Source organism: Poecile atricapillus, chromosome 1, assembly GCF_030490865.1.
Source record: "Poecile atricapillus isolate bPoeAtr1 chromosome 1, bPoeAtr1.hap1, whole genome shotgun sequence".
Taxonomy (NCBI): domain Eukaryota; kingdom Metazoa; phylum Chordata; class Aves; order Passeriformes; family Paridae; genus Poecile; species Poecile atricapillus.
The window spans coordinates 69018369-69034171 of record NC_081249.1 but is presented as its reverse complement, the minus strand read 5'-3'; the positions used below and the strand labels follow the sequence as shown (position 1 = coordinate 69034171).

At 40.3% G+C, this 15803-nt stretch overlaps 1 protein-coding gene across 1 annotated transcript in view; it reads left to right on the top strand.

Moving 5' to 3' along the window:
- Positions 1 to 540: 540 nt before the first annotated feature.
- Positions 541 to 15803, top strand: part of MTUS2 (microtubule associated scaffold protein 2) — a 161851-nt gene continuing 146588 nt past the window's right edge. Inside the window, exons 1-2 of the mRNA XM_058826196.1 lie at positions 541 to 2829; positions 8797 to 9040. Coding sequence (XP_058682179.1) covers positions 541 to 2829; positions 8797 to 9040 — 2533 coding nt within the window. The remainder of the gene's footprint in view (positions 2830 to 8796; positions 9041 to 15803) is intronic.

The following is a 15803-nucleotide window of genomic DNA, read 5'->3' as shown; positions in this document are numbered from 1 at the left end:
TGTAACTTCTTGAGTCAGAGATCTGTGCTACACTAAGAACCTTTGCTGGGAGCAAAGCTGTGACTGAAACAGCATTTAAAGTCTTTGAAAACAGTCTGTGCTGGGGTTACACCTGGGACTGCTGTTGATTTTAACTTTGGTTTAGTTAGCATGATTCCTGACATCACTGTAATGTTATCTGTTTGGGTTTTTTATTTTATTTGTATTTGGGTTTTTTTTTTTTCCCTAGGTTGGCTGGATTAACTGGCTCTCATTCAGAGGGAATTTGGCAGATCTATTTTGCTTTTGTTGAACCTCTCTACAGCACATCATAAAGATTTCCTAGGTCCAGAAGCTGCAGAAGAGACAACAGACAACTGAGCAGCAGAAAAATGTGACTCTGAGAAGAGACTTCAAGCCTTCTGATGATGAATTTTCTACTGATCAGTTCTAATTTAAATATATAACTGAAGCATGCATAAAAGTTAACCTGATAGGGAAAAACACCTTCTCATTAATTAGAACTGCCAAAACCAAAAAGCAGTCACCTGAAGCTTCAAAATGAGTGCTCCACTAGTTCCAAGCAAGTCATGTTATTCCCAGCTTCAGGACAACCGCAGTGAAATAAGAAACAATAATGAAAGCATAGTGAGTGTTGGGGATACCAATGCCAACCAAATTGTAACAAAAGTTAGAACCACTGACGGGGATGTTAAGAAACATGATTTGACAGATGAGAGTGGGAATATATACTCTGGAGGAACAGAGAAGGTGACTCATCTGCCTACAGACCAGAATAAACTTCTGACCTTCAAAGACTCTCGAACCTGTCACGCCAGTGCACAGGAAAGTAAGCTGCCCTCCACCACAGGCAGGGAAATGGGGAAAGATTGTAGGACCAGTGAAGCTAAGGATATATCAAGGCATATCAGGATTAGCCGAGGACAAAGTCTGTCCAATTTAAAAAGTAGCACAAATGATGCCAGCCTGGAGGTTGTCTCCAAAGGTGATATTGACTTCACCCAGAACTTTCCTAAGGGAAAAATGTCCAGGACTGTGGAGGTGGAGAGAATAAAAAGGCTTTCTTTGGGAAGACCAAGTAAATTTTCTCCTCAGCCTGAAACATTTGTAAAAGACGGCGTTGGCCGCGTGTCGTGTAAACGTCTGCTCTCTGCATCATTGGATTCCATTGACAGGTCTCACCACTTGGTAGGAAGTACAGAGAAATCCCAAAAAACATCCACGGATCATTTTCTTGGGATGGTGTTTTGTCCACTTGACAATACCTCAGAGGAAAATACTGTATTTTATTCCAAACCATCTACCTCAGGGAACAAGAAAACAAGTAAAGCAGAAAATGTACCAAATGTTAGCATTGAAAGCACACTGCATACTTCTCATTCTCAACATTCAGCTGTTAAGCTCAATGAGGTTGCTAGTAAATCAGAAGCACAATTAGGTCAGGGTGATAAAAGTAAAAAACTGGAGCTCAGGACTGTACCATCTCTACAATATAAAAATGCGTGTCCACAAAAGATAGAGAGAATTATGCTAGTAGAGTTCCTGGGGTGTCCAAGAGCTGAAAATACAGCTGTGCAGGAACAGAAAAACTCTGTGTCTGACATGTCAAAATTTCAAGTATCCCATTTTCAAGACACCTGTAATAGAGTAGAGGACCCATTGTCAAGCCAGGTAGTAACTCACCCCGATGATAAATTGCAAAATGATAACACCACCGTCAGAGAAGGGAGAGGAAGCAGTGACAGTGACAGCAAGGTAACCAGCCAGGCTGATGAGGAATATTTTACTGATGAGGAAATGGAAACAATATTTCCACTCACCTGCAGTAGTAAATCCAGCGTCAAAGTGACACTGAGGAAAAACAAAAATTTGCATGAAGTTGGCACAGGTTGCACCGAAGCAGTTGGTGAACAGATATCTCCTATACGTGATATTAATCCACCTGACAGCAAACTCTTGAAAGTTAATGAGAATAAACGGATGCTAGTAAAAGAAAGCACTGAGGATGCTGTTGTGCCTGCTTCTGATCCCTCAGATCATCACAGAGCGCACAGTGCAGAGACAGTGTCAAACCAACAACCTGACAGTCACAGCAGTGACGTGGAAACCTCAAATGTTTCAGTTTCAAGTAAAGAAACAGCTAATGTACAGAAAAATCCTCCAGGGGAAACACCAGAGAGCTGTAACACTCCAACAAAGGCTGATGTCTTTTTATGTGTCCCTACTCCTGTGCGCCCGGTGGCAACACCGGATGTTAATGGTCAGCCCACGCTATCAAACAGTAATTTGAAGGACCTTTATGCACTTCATGATGACAAATTGTCGCCCTCCTCAGTCCTACCTCCCACTGACAGCACACAGTTGTTAAACATATCCCCTAAAGTGCCTATCAAGACTGCTTGCAGCAGTGCCATCCCAAAACCTATCCTGGTCCACCCCAAGGGCTCCCCCACAGAAAAGGCTGGTGTGGATAGCGACTGCAGTGAAAAGCTGGAAGAAGGCATTGAGATAAAACCTGCCATCCCCCGGCCCAAACCTGTGAGACCTAAAATCATCACGTACATTAGGAGAAACCCTCGCTCAATAGAGCAGCTCGACCCTTTGTTCACGCCGGCAGGGCTGCCCTTTGACGGCCCCACGTGCAGCGTGCCCATCTCTGCGGAACAGAAGGCGGCCAGCGGAGGGGAGGCGAAGCCCACCAGCATCCTGTATGACAAATTTAAACCTGACCTCCAGAAGCCAAGACTCTTTGGTTCTGGGCTAGTGGTGTCAGGAATTAGGCCGCCAGGTCATCACTTCAGTCCGATGAGTGAGAAGTTTCTGCAGGAGGTAAGTTTCTGCAGCTTAGACAGCTGCTTTTGTATGCCAAGTGGTGATCATTTGCTTATTCACTGATGCCAGAAGTTAGTTCTCAAACCTCAAATATGATAAATCCTAAAACAATGTGTGATCATTAGGAATAAACTGTTTCTGGCACTGACTCTGTTGTGGTATCTTAGCTGTTACTGGAAGCTGTCACTGTGTTCTTCCAGTATTTTCCAGAAACTTGGTTCACCTGCTAGTATTATAAATAGGGATATTTAGAAAGAAAAATACATGCTGAATTGAATAAATAATTTTTTTTTTTTTTTTTTTTTTTCTTTCCAGAGAATAGCTTTGGGAAATGATTATAATTTGCCCATACAGACTTTTCCTTCCTAATGGGAAAGTTGGCAGGATTTTGTAGACAGAACACTAGAGGTCTAAAGTAATTCCATTCTGTTTAGCTGTATGAAAACCTAAGGACTATCAGAACTCTTTGGATTATACGTATAATACAAAAGAAGATTTAGTTTTGACTATTTTAATGCTGTTTCTTACACTGACGTGCACCTCAAAAAATATTTCTTTTCTCTGGAAAGCCATCCTGAGCAGCCAAAATGTGATGGAATTCCCTCTAGATGCCTCTGGCTCCAGATATCTCACTGTGTTTCTGCCTTGCTAAACTGGGCAGGAGCCTTGGGTTCCCAAAATCCCTGCTGGGAGGTGAGCACAGTGGAGGAAGGATGCTCTTGCTTGGTAGGTGGAGAAAGGACAGGGAAGAGCAAGCTGTGTCATGTGCTCTTGCATCCACTGCTTGGGACCTGTGGTAGTTCAACAACCAAGCTTTTCCTATAAACACTGAAGATAACAAAAGTGATTTTATTTGAATGAGTCTTTAAAAAAAAGGTATGTTTTTTTTGCTCTGTGCCTTGTGCTGTTATTAAGGCTATTTTACTCCCTACCTCATTCTACCTATGGTATAGATCCAAGAAACAGCATTGAAATAAATTTTGTGGCAGTATTGACAGTCAAAACATGGCAAATACCCAAATTATGATACTGTGTGTGATTGCAGATTGACCCTTATGGCATATTTACCAGACACCTTCTGAAGTGAGCAAACATTATAGTTATTTCTCATCACAAACACAGAAAGAACACTGCTTGCTTTTGTCTTTTTCCTTTAATTTCAGTTTTCAGCTCTGTCCCTTATATTTTATGTCCAGAGAATTAATTGCTAAAGTACTTAGGAGATTGTCTATTCCAGCCATCATTATTATATCTTCACAATCTCCTTGTAAGGTGAGGGGAAATGGTTGGGTTAATACTGTTTAATGCTTGGCAATGGAATGAAAGCCAAAATGACCCAGACTCTGCACAGGCCATTTGACTGTTTTTAGGTTGGTATGATCCTCTGAAGACCACAGGTGTCTGTGAGAGTTGGGGTTCAGATAATCAGGCAGGCACAGCAGACACATCTGTGACCCAAGGACAGATTTCTGAGCACTGCTGAGGACTGTTTTTAGCATGAGAAGAACTCAGGTTGTGGCAAGTCTGCAGTGTGATTTTCTCTAGACTAGGTTTAGAAGTAGGACACTTACAGGCTGCAGAGGATACAAAGCATCTTCCTCTGTTCCTCCAATATGACTTTTGGTGGGTATTTCAATGGGGGAATATATGAACCCAAGTAAGATGCTTCTTCAGAGAATCTGAAGTGACTGGAGAAGAGGCTGAGAAAAAAAGGCAAACTTGCACTAGGAGTTTGCATAAGCCCAGGAGTCAGGAGCTGATAGCAGAAAGTGGAATCTGCTTTCTTGGACTGCCACCTGAAAAGCAATAACCTGGTTGTCCTGCCAGCTGGAGGAATACAAAGGGGCCTGATTTGGCTCAGAGAAAGGAAAATGATCAGTCCATGGAGGTGAACAGATGCTTAAAAGAGCAGCTGTGCACAGTATGGGCTAGTAGCAGATGAGGGATTTGTAATCCAAAAGAAACCAATTAGGATGCATTGAAATAGATCAAAATCACTGAGCTGAAGGGAGAGTGTGGAAGACTCAGAAGTTTTGGAGACAATGAGACTGTGGCATGATGGCTGCTGTCTTGGTTTGAGAAAAAACATCTGGACTGACCTATATCGCACATCCAGTATTGTCTTTGGAGAGCTTTGATTAGCATTTTGTAGCTCCTTATATAGCTGTGACAGTGTTAATAGCTGTTAAGAGTCAAACCTGTAATCTAAGCATCATTCAGCTAAGTGGTAGGAACAATTAAATATTAAATATTACCTCTGGGTGCCAGGCATAGAAGAATTAGGAAGATGCCATCTCGGACAGGAGACTCCAAGAAAAGGCCTGGAGAACCCTATGAGAAAGACTCAAGGGCTGCCTCTGTGCAGTGGGAAGCCTGCAGGGCTTCTTGAGCTGCCTGTGCCAAAGCCCACTCAGGGCAGCTCAGACAAAAATCCCAACTCTAGCACGAAGGCAGTTCAGCTGTGCTGAGGGGTTCGGTCCATAGCAGAATGGAGTTAAGGCTGAATGGGCAGCCTTGCCTGTGGAATTGGCAGCTCCCCCAGTGCTTTTCTTTAGAACATTGGCAGAGTGAGTAGATAGATCTTTCATGCCCATCTCCATCAAAAAAGAAACAAAAAAAAAAAAAAAAAATCAACTCAAGGGGAAATGCAAAATGCTTAAGAAAACCAGTCCTTTTCCAGAGGAGGTCACTGCTGTCCACATCCTTCATCACAACATGGGCTCCCCGTCTCATCGTGGACCTCACCCTCTTCTAGTCAGTGCCAGCAGGTGTTTGTGGGCTCTTTGTTCTCCCTCTTGCCTCTGTGGGAAGTTACAGAGCAAATCAAGTTCCAGTGACCCAAAGTCTGTAGCTGTCCTAGTGAACTGAGCAGTGGGATGACATGGCCCCAAGGCTCAGGAGAGGTTGTCTGTACTGCTGGACTGGGAGCATGCTCCAGCTCAGGACCCAGCTCTACCAGAGCGCGCTCACCCAGAGGCTGCTCCCAAGGACCAGCATGGATCAGCCTGTAGCACAGACTGAGTTTACCTGTACAGGTACAGTCTGTGCACTGTCAGAGAGTGGTCACTGGCTGCTTTCTTCACTATTTGATGGCTGCTGCCAGGAGCCCTGATCTGGTGAGGGCCTGTAAGGAGGTCTGGTGATCACCAGCTCTCCTGCCTGCCTCACCAAGACTGCGCCAGCCCTGTTCAACCTCCTCTTTGGGTCTGTTCCCCAGCACAGACATCATTGTGCTCCAGAGAGGATGGAATAAAGTCTGTTGAAATAAAAAGCCTGCTGAAGTAAAAAGGAGTTAGGGGAGTCATTTCATATATAGTGAAACCAAAATTTTCTCCCCTTGATCCTGTTATTTGAACTGTCAGAAGTGATGTTTCCAACTCTTTTCCCAAACTCTTGCCTAAAGCAGGCACTTGACAAGTAAATTCTTCCTCGAGGCATTAGTGTTTGATGATGTTATAAACAAAGTAACATGAAGGAAAGTGTTGGGCATCTGTACCTGCTGGCCATGCTGCCAGCTCTGCTCAGGAATACCCAGCCTGTGGAAATTCCTGTATTCTCAAAGTATTTGTTGAAAACTTTTCTGGTTCATTCTAACAAATTCATTCATGGGTCTGTGGGTAATGAGGAGACAGCCCCACAGAAGAAAACTCTGGGCTGGCCTTCTTGGTGGTCAGGCTGCAAAAGATCATTTCCTAGAAGTCTCTCATGCAAAAATCTAGTACAGGGTGCTAACAGGGATCATATTAATCCACGTCTTTCTGAAGCACTTTAAAATGGCAATAATTTGATACAATTCTATTGAGACCAGTTGAATTTTACCTTTCATGAACTCACAGTTAAATAGAAAGGAAAAAATAGTGTATCTTCATAACAAGTTTATGTCTTTCAAAACTAGGATCTTCAAAAAATAGCATCTAATTCTTGAGAGATATTTGGGCAAATTCAGTTGGACTTGGTTATCTTAAGGGTCTTTTCCAATCTAAAGTATTCTATTCTAAGTCCTTCTCACTTCTCTCAGCTTGAGGTTTTATGCTTGTGATCTATTGGTTTGTGTCCATGTTTGTTGCCTTTCTCTGTTACTCCTAGCATACTGTCAATAAAGAAAAAGAATTGGGGTGAGAGAAGTTTTGAATAAACTGACACAGTTTATTAAAAATGCTTATTTTCTATATGTAAAGATTTTCTCTTTTCCTTACACTGAAATACTTGGCACTGGTGCTTAACTTTCATTTAAATATGAAATGATAGTATGCATATTGTAATCTGATAGAAATAAATTTATCAGGGAGACAGAAGATAACTGAGGCTTATCCACAAAAACAATCTCATGTCTAGAAGCTGAAAGTAAGAAGCTAAACATCTGCAGTCCAAGCCTACAGAATCATTCATATTATACAGCAAAAAACTGCATCCTAACTTAAAATAGGTCACAGGAGTATAATAAAAAAGGAAAGAGAAAGAGCTAATGGCAGGAAATAGGACTGCAAACAGAGGAAAAAATATAGGGCAAAATTATAAAGCTCAATGTTTGTTGCATCTGCCCTCCTAGTTCCTGTGCAAAGGCCTCAAATATTCTATATTTCATAGTTTAAGGCCAATCTTGTCTCTTAGCATATTAAAGATTTGCTAAATTAGGATTAAAGCTCTTGAAGGAGCTAGGATCAAAGCTTTTATAGCCAATGTTGAAGTGCATATTCTAATGCTTATAATTGCTAAATAGAAATTGATTTGGCATATTATATGCATCATAACTTACAGCAGACTTAATTAATTGGCAGTTACATTTCTTCTTAGGTAGCCTGTGGCACTTTTTGATTAATTTTTAAAGAAATTTAGTTCAGATTTTCTATTTCCTGTGCTTTTATTTTCTTTTCCCATGGCCTAAATGGGATGACTGAGAAAATATTCATAGGTCCTTTCTACATTATGATGATATTGCTTTTTATAAGAAAATGGTGAAGAAGTTGGTCTCTACTCAGAAGAGCAAACTGTTCTTTGCAAATGTGAGAGATGAAAAGTCTGCACTCTTGTCCTGAGTCATGAAGCAGCACAGAAAGGTGAGAGTCAGAGCCCAGCTTGAATGCACAAAGACGCAAGGGCTGAATCACAGAACCAGGTCATTCCTCGAGTGCAAGCTCAGTGCTATGAGCCAGCTATGAGCTGGAAATACTTGCAGCTTGGGACTCATTCTGCTGTTCTTACAGTAAATGCCCATTAAAATACTGATAGATTTTTGTCACTGATTTTAACAACACAGCGTCTATTTGTGATAAATAGTAAATGTTTCACATTTGCAAATCCAATAGTTTTTTTCCTCCTATTCACATGGGCAGATGGGTTTTACAGCTCTGATCTGGAATATTCAACAGGCCTCTGAAAGCATAAGTTAGAGAAGTGTGCTCACGTCCACAACCAGGTCTCTTTCCGGGAACTAGAGAAGGACAGATTACAATGAACATTTTGCAGTGAGAACATATTGGGGGTTTTTTTGTCACAGAAATTATTTGGCAGTACAATTTCTCTGATAAAATGTACCTAAAACACCTCCAGCTTTATTTTTAGCTATCTAAGTTAAAACCAACTTCTCCCAGAATTGGGCAAGGATATTTTAAATAACTTTTAAGAAAAATTCCACTTACACACTCTCTTAGTGTATCTACCTCTGTAAATAATATAACCTTTCATGACTTAATAGTACCTTCATTTTCATTAATTGAAGGTCTTCCATTTGTCCATTTTCTTTTGGGGAAGGCATCAGTTCTTTATTTGGGTGTAGTTGCATATTGAGAGTGTAATATGCACATCCTTGAAGAGCAGTTCATAACTTTTGGAAAGTTTGCACTGCTCTGAAGACCAGATTCACAAGAATCTGGGAAATTTAGCCTTTATAAGCAATTTGGAGCTCCATGTTGTCTGGGTTTATTGATTTCTTGTGTAATATCTGTGTTGTTGATCTTTCTGCAGGTTGGGGACAGGCCTGCAAAGGATGAAGGATTTTGCACTCCACCGTACAGTCACTATGAGGTGCCACCAAGCTTTTACCGATCTGCCATGATCCTGAAGCCACAGTTAGGACTGGGTGCTGTGTCCAGGTTGCCCTCTGCCAAGAGCAGGATTCTCATTGCCAGTCAAAGATCCTCAGCGAGTTGTCTCCATCAGCAAGGAGAAATAACAAGTGCTCCCAGCCTCTACCATCCTGATGCTTCAGGTAGAGGATGACCTTTCCTTCCTTTCCCTTTAGTCACCATTAAGATACCTTTTTTTTTTTTTTGAGACAAAAAAATCGCATAATGAGCAACATTTTGACCTGATACTACAAAGCTCCAACAACACTCTTTGAGGTGCATCTTTTTATCCTTCAGCAAGGCTGACTAGGGAGTCTGGGACTTGTCCAGAGGTTGTTTAGCAGGTCATTGCCAAAGAAAGAGAATAGTTTTTCAATAATAATTCTTATTTTTCACCTCTTTATCTTCCTCCACCTTGTAAACGCTGAAAAATCTTTGGATTTGTTCTGGGGAAGATAATGGAACATTTTCTTCTGTCATGAAGACCCCCTGTTCAGTCTGGATTTGACATTCCCCACCATGTTGTACTCTGAAAACCTGGGCAGTGTTCAAATGTGCCAGCAGAGATCTTTATTCTCTGAAGGCCTGGTGTACACCTCTTTGGAGACAACACTTCTAATACCTTTATCTTCCTAGCTACTGCCCAGCTCAGCATGACCCTGGGCATAATTACAGGGGAGGGAAAAGCACAAGAAAAGCTGGAAGGAGAAATATCACAAGAAACAGAGAGTAATTACTTCTACAAGACACTCCTTAGTAGCCTGCAAAAGCATGGAGGTTTAAAAAATGCACATTTCAACAGGAGCAAGTTCAGAGACAACTGAAAATTGGTCATTGCCAGTGAAATGTAGCAGCTGTTTAACAGCTTAGAACACTGCAGAGATTTTTAAAAATGGTCATAAGGGCTAAAATAAATTCATGACTTGAGGTCATATGATCCCTCCTCTTGGCCCCGGATGGGATTCATTCTGATGTATGCTTATTTAACCTGTTCATGAAAAGCTATTTATAAAAACCTTCAATATGAGATCTTGGAGCCTCTGAAAGCAGGACTACTCCAATGCATACCTATTTTCAAGTTAAAAGTGTTCCCTTGTGTTTTGCCTAACCCCCTTTGTTACAGTTTGTTTTTTCTTTCATCTGGAGTGGTTGTGGGGTCTTTGCCTCCTTGCAGGTATTTGAAAACTATTACTGTGTCTCTCCAGCATCCATTTCTCCATACTAAGAAGCAGGAGAAATTTAGAAAAAATTAGAATGGAAATGCACCAGAGCATCTTGACTTTACCCTGAGAAGATAGCCTCAGTAATACAGGTTGACAGGATTTGGGGTTTATCAGAAAATCAAGGTTCTCTGTAATACAGTGCCTCTTGCCAGTCTCCTTTACTATCTGGCCCTGCATCTGGAGTTTATCTGTGCTGATGCTATTAACGGAAGCTGACCAAACTCAGCTGTATGTTACTTCTGAGACTCCCCAAGATTGCAGGCTGGGTTGTAAATACCATTTCAGCCCTGTGACTTGAGTTCAGTCAGCACTGAACATGGGAATCCAGGTGCACAAAGTAATTGGATCATAATTTCCATTTAAATGAAACTGCAAGAGGCTGTGAGTTCAGGATATGAGTAGGGTAAGTCCTTATGTTACAGGAACCAGTTTGGGAGATAGATATGAGAGAAAATGCAAACAGGATCCATTTTTCAAATAAATGTTTTTTTCTGAACCTCAGAAATTAACACAGCCTTCATTTTTATTCATCCATCACCTATCCATTATCTACATTATCCTGCATCATGGATGCTAGCAGACATGACTTTTCTTTAGCCACTTTTAATCCATATGGGAGCTTGTCTTGCATGTATTCATTTACTATCTTCCTATGTTATGTGACATTCTACAATCTAAATAGGATCACCTTATCAGTCCCATTTTTTGTTTGTAGTACTGCCTTTAAAAAAAGCCAGTACATGAGAAGTATATGTAAGTGTTGTGGTTTAAATTGCACGAGCTGTTACTGTGATTCTATTCCACTAAGTTTATATTTCTTAACGTTTTCATGTATCTCAAAAGTTTGGGGTTTTTTTTTATTTTTTAAATTTTTATTTTTTTTTTAATCACAAATTATTTTTTGGACCTTTCCTGCTTTGGAGGTCAAATTTGATTAATGGCTCTCCATAATTTGCTTCCTACAACTGCTGTTTTGCTTGTTGCTCTCTAGTCTATTGATGATACCTTGCTGTTTCAGAAAGGGTATTAAAGATAACTCCTGGTAGACCAATAATCTGTCTATCACTTCTTTCAGGACCCCAAAGTGTGTCTCATCTGGTATTTGGGCTCTGACTGTTTTTATGGATTTTAAATTACACAAGACTTGTTCTGAAGAGGTTGCTAATGTCTCCAGTTTTTCACTGTCCACCTCAGGACACATTGGTTTCACCTCTGGCATCTCGCCTTCCATTTTTCTTGCAAGATGAAGAATGTGTTTAATTTTTCTGCAATACCTTTTTCTGTTGAAAAATACTTTTCATCGTTTTCCTTTGGTTTAATACCTCCTCTTACTTATCTTTCGTGTACTTCTGAAATCTTATGTTTGTTTCTTTACATTCATTTATTTTTGGTATTTTATTTCCCAATTATCCATTCAAAATTTTCTTATAATCACCTTTTCCTTGACTAAAACATTTTTCCTTGTATGCCTCAAATGACTTAATCTTTCTCTCAGCAATGTATAACTTCATAGGTCAGCTTACCAGACTTTTTGTCTTTAGTACTTCCTTTCAAAGAATTTCCTATTAAATTAATTTCCTATTAAATAATTCCTCTCAAGAAGAATGAATTGCTCATGAAAGAGGCGGAGGTGACAGAAGGTAGGACAAGACTGGTATAGGAGTGCAGAGGCATCAGAGGGCTGATTCCTGTGCCTGTATCCACAGCAGAGCACACATGCAGACCAGAGATATGTTGCTGATTGCGGTGGAGGGGATGGATGGGACAGCAACCCCTGGCATGCCAGAGGTGTTGGGGTGTTAATTGGAGAGGCTCATAGTAGGTCCAAACACCTTTTAGCCATCTGTTTTAAGGTACCAAATGCCATTTTCAACCACTTTCCCTTAATTTGGCTGTTAGCTGTAGTATTGTTTGCAGTATATTTGATCTACATCATTGGTTCTGCTGCACTATTTGAAAAACAAGACTAAACACAGCTTTGATAGAGTCTGCAAACACGAGCAAATGGCATGCATGAGCATGTGGTCAACACCTGGGATGCAGAGCCAGTAAGGCTTGCTCATGGGTGTTGTGGGGTGTGAGAGCTTGGGTAACCTCAGCAAAAGCAGCTAGGGACTAGAGGGGTATTTTTCTGTCAGGGATACCAGGCCTGCCTTCAAGATTGCTAGTCAGCATCTCTTGCAGCTTGATCCTGAGCTTTTAATCCAGTTTCCAATCCTAATGATAGCAGTCCTGCCCTGAGGTAATGGAAACAGAAGGATCTAGCCAGTTGCTATCCCGTGACAAAATGTGCAGGACCACAGAGGCTTCTAAACTGAAATCGCTGTGGCACAGTATCGAGGACAGCAGCAGTGCCTCATAATGAGGATTTTATTCCCCTTTGCCATACCATTCATAATACAGCTGTCTGGTTAAGCAGCACTGATAAGCTGAGTGGTTTGGCCCATGTACAATACTAATCCCCATAAAACTGACTCTGAAGTAATTGATAATTAAATCCCTGAACTGCTGTGATGGACTGCAAGTATTATAAGTGCATTAAAAGGGTTTTGTTAGTTTTATGTTATACCAAGTAGAAAGTAAAATAATGATGAGTGCTCCCTCAAGTGCGACCTCTAAGTGTGATACCTAAAGTGAGTTAGACCAGCAATCCCTCTTCATCAGTAAGTATAGGACATGTGGTGACAATGGTGGCATTAAGCAGTGCTGCTCCTTCAGGGATGCTTTGCCTCAGGTGAGTCAGACAAGCAGCCTGACTGTAAGATAAAGCATTCTGTAAAGCAGGTAAAATAAGAAGTCATTTAATTATGATATAGGTGCCATAAAGTCTCTGAAAGCTTAATATTTGTTTATTTTTATGCAAATAGACTCTGTTCTTTCTATGGGAAACTTGTAATTCAAAACAAGCGTTGAAGCATACTGTGTCTATAACATGTAAAATATTAATATGTTTTCCTTGGTTATAAAGACTTCTTGAAGCGTGTTAGGATTTGCATTCATTAGCTGATTATTTTGATGGAATTAATGTCTGATTTTGAAAAGTGTAACAGAGATCTCATCATTAAAACTTCACTTTAATTATGCTCATTAGTTTAACTTAATTCTACATTTTTCAGTAGTGTTTAGGGTATTTTTTTCTCAAATAGTGAGTTAATGAAATGTTACTTCCTTATCACCTCTCTGTGTATTAAACTTGTCAGTCCTGAGGGTCTAGCTGTTCCTCTCATTTCTAAGCAAGTCAACTTTCATTGAAGATAGAATTTACCCACAATTCAATATTTCTCATTCCTCAGATAGACACAGATACATGCATTTATTTGTGTCTTTGCATATGTATAGTGTATTTCATCTCAAATGCCACAACATGTACACAGCTTTCTCCCAGCAGGAAAGCCTTATTTTCATGTTTATTCTCAGGAATAAACAACCCAATGATGGCCTATTAATTGAACATGTAAATTAGATATGATGATAGAAAAGAGGTTTTGAGGACACTTCCTGAAATGTTGCCTTACTACTACTCCAGCTCTGTCAGTACTTGCAGTCTGAGGTACTTGGGTTTGAACTGGCAAGCTTCTTAAACATTTAAGGAAAGAGGGACAGTGGAATAGTTCAGAGAGGAGAATGTTCTCTGTCCTCCGCTAACCTGCAGAGCTGTCAGTTGGCACTCTCTGTTTTCTTTGAGAGTGCAATCTGACTGAATTTCACTTAAAAAAAAAAAAACTAAGTTTCAAAGGGATGCACACACTTCCTCATGAGTTTTTTTAAGGACATTGTCATCTTACTTGAGATATCACCATCTGCCACCTCTCTGCTCCAGTTACTGTGTCTTCAAGGAACTAAACCTCATAATTTCAGAAGGGTTGTCTCTATGACAGTGGTGCCAAGCTGTCATTCATAAGAACAGTATGTGGAGCAATCTGGGTGTAGGAGCAAGTAAATATTTCCTACCTTGCCTCCTTCCTGATGAGAGCCAAGTGTTGTCTCTGGCTGGACATCCACAGCCCTTCTGAGCAGCCAGTGAGCAGCAGCTGGAGAGATGAGATGCAGCTCCAGTGTAGAGAAGTGTTCTGGCTGCTCTGGGCTGCCAGTGGAAAGTGCAATGAGTGAGACTCATGCACAGATGATTCCTGTGCTGCACGGTTTTTGAGGGATGCCATGCTTTTCACATTAGCTGCCAAGCAAACACGGACATTTGCAGCTTGAATGAATTGTGAGATGACAAGTTCTTGGGGTGTTGAGAATGTGCTAACCAGCCTTAGTTTGCCTGGGAGCTGGGAAGGTACAGAGCAGGTTTTTTTGTGCTTTTTAATCTGAATCACAAGGAGGTGAACATTTACTACCATATGATGGTAGACTGACCCTTCAGAAATTAATCAATATTCTGCAGTGACAACTGTTTGACCTTCAGAACTGAGCTGTCCCAGGCTTAACAGTATTTGGATGAGAGACCATCAGGGCAGCTGGGCCCAAATTGCTCACTGCTGTTTAGGTGTGAATCATTAAAGCCTCTGTTTTAAAGCCCCTTTCCTCAGTTCTTCTTCAGAGAGAAATTGTTATGTCTGTACAGGGAAACCACAAAGGTAGTGGCAGACTAGGTATCTCACTTTTGTGATTTGTTTTTAATCTGCAAAGATACCAATGTTTGGGTTAACTCTGAGCTGGGTTAACTCAGCTTGTATTATCTCTGACTGATGTGGTGACATTGGAGGTAAGTTTTTTACCCCAGATTTCCCAATATGAAATGAGAATAGTGATGTTCAGATCATCAGTAAGTGAGAGAAAATGACATCTAATGATTAAAGTTTTAACAGAAATGCTGGTTAAAAAAAAAAAAAAAAAAAAGGGAAAGCAAAGAAAACCAAAAAACCCTACGACCAGATAACAAAGACTTGCCAAAAGTCCCTGAATTACAGAGTTTTAATGTCTTCAACTGCTACACTTTTTCATAAGAAGATATCTATATAACTCATTTCTTTAATTTTTCATTCATTTCATCTAAAACATTTTTCAGATTTCACAGAGAAGTTACATGAAAGTTGCTTTTTACCCATGCACGAAGATGCAATTCTGCGTGCAGTGGGGACGCATAAGAAGTGAAGTTCAGACTTTTATTAAGTCTCCCCAGGCACATCTACTTTGTGTCAATCAGTCCCTAAGTCAAAATGTTTTTATGTTTCTGGATGGGAACAGCTTGAAGTGTCATAGAAAATCACTTGTGTGCATACAGACAACAATACTTAATTCAGGCAGTGAGACAACTAGAAAGATTTTTGAGCTTATTTTGGCAGATTTTTATTAAAATAAAAGCTTCTCATTAAAATAACTTTTGTTTTGAACTCACAGACCTTGTTTGCAGGAGTACTTCTATATTTTTAAGGAACAGAAATAAAGCAAAAAACATGCATGAGAAAACTTGATGATGTTTAGAACAGAAAATGCATACAATAGGTTGATGTCTCATGTATTTTAATGAGAAAGAATACACAAAATTACTTAGCTTTAAGGATTTGAATGCATCCCTAATGAGGATAATGTCCTGCCCCCAGGTCCTCATGGTACAGAGGAACTGGATTACAAAGAAGAGAAGTGAAAAATAATTTAAGGATAATGATGAGTTCAAGATGCAAAATATTGTTAGTTCAGGGGGAATTTGAATTGAAGTCGTAAACTAGAAACACAA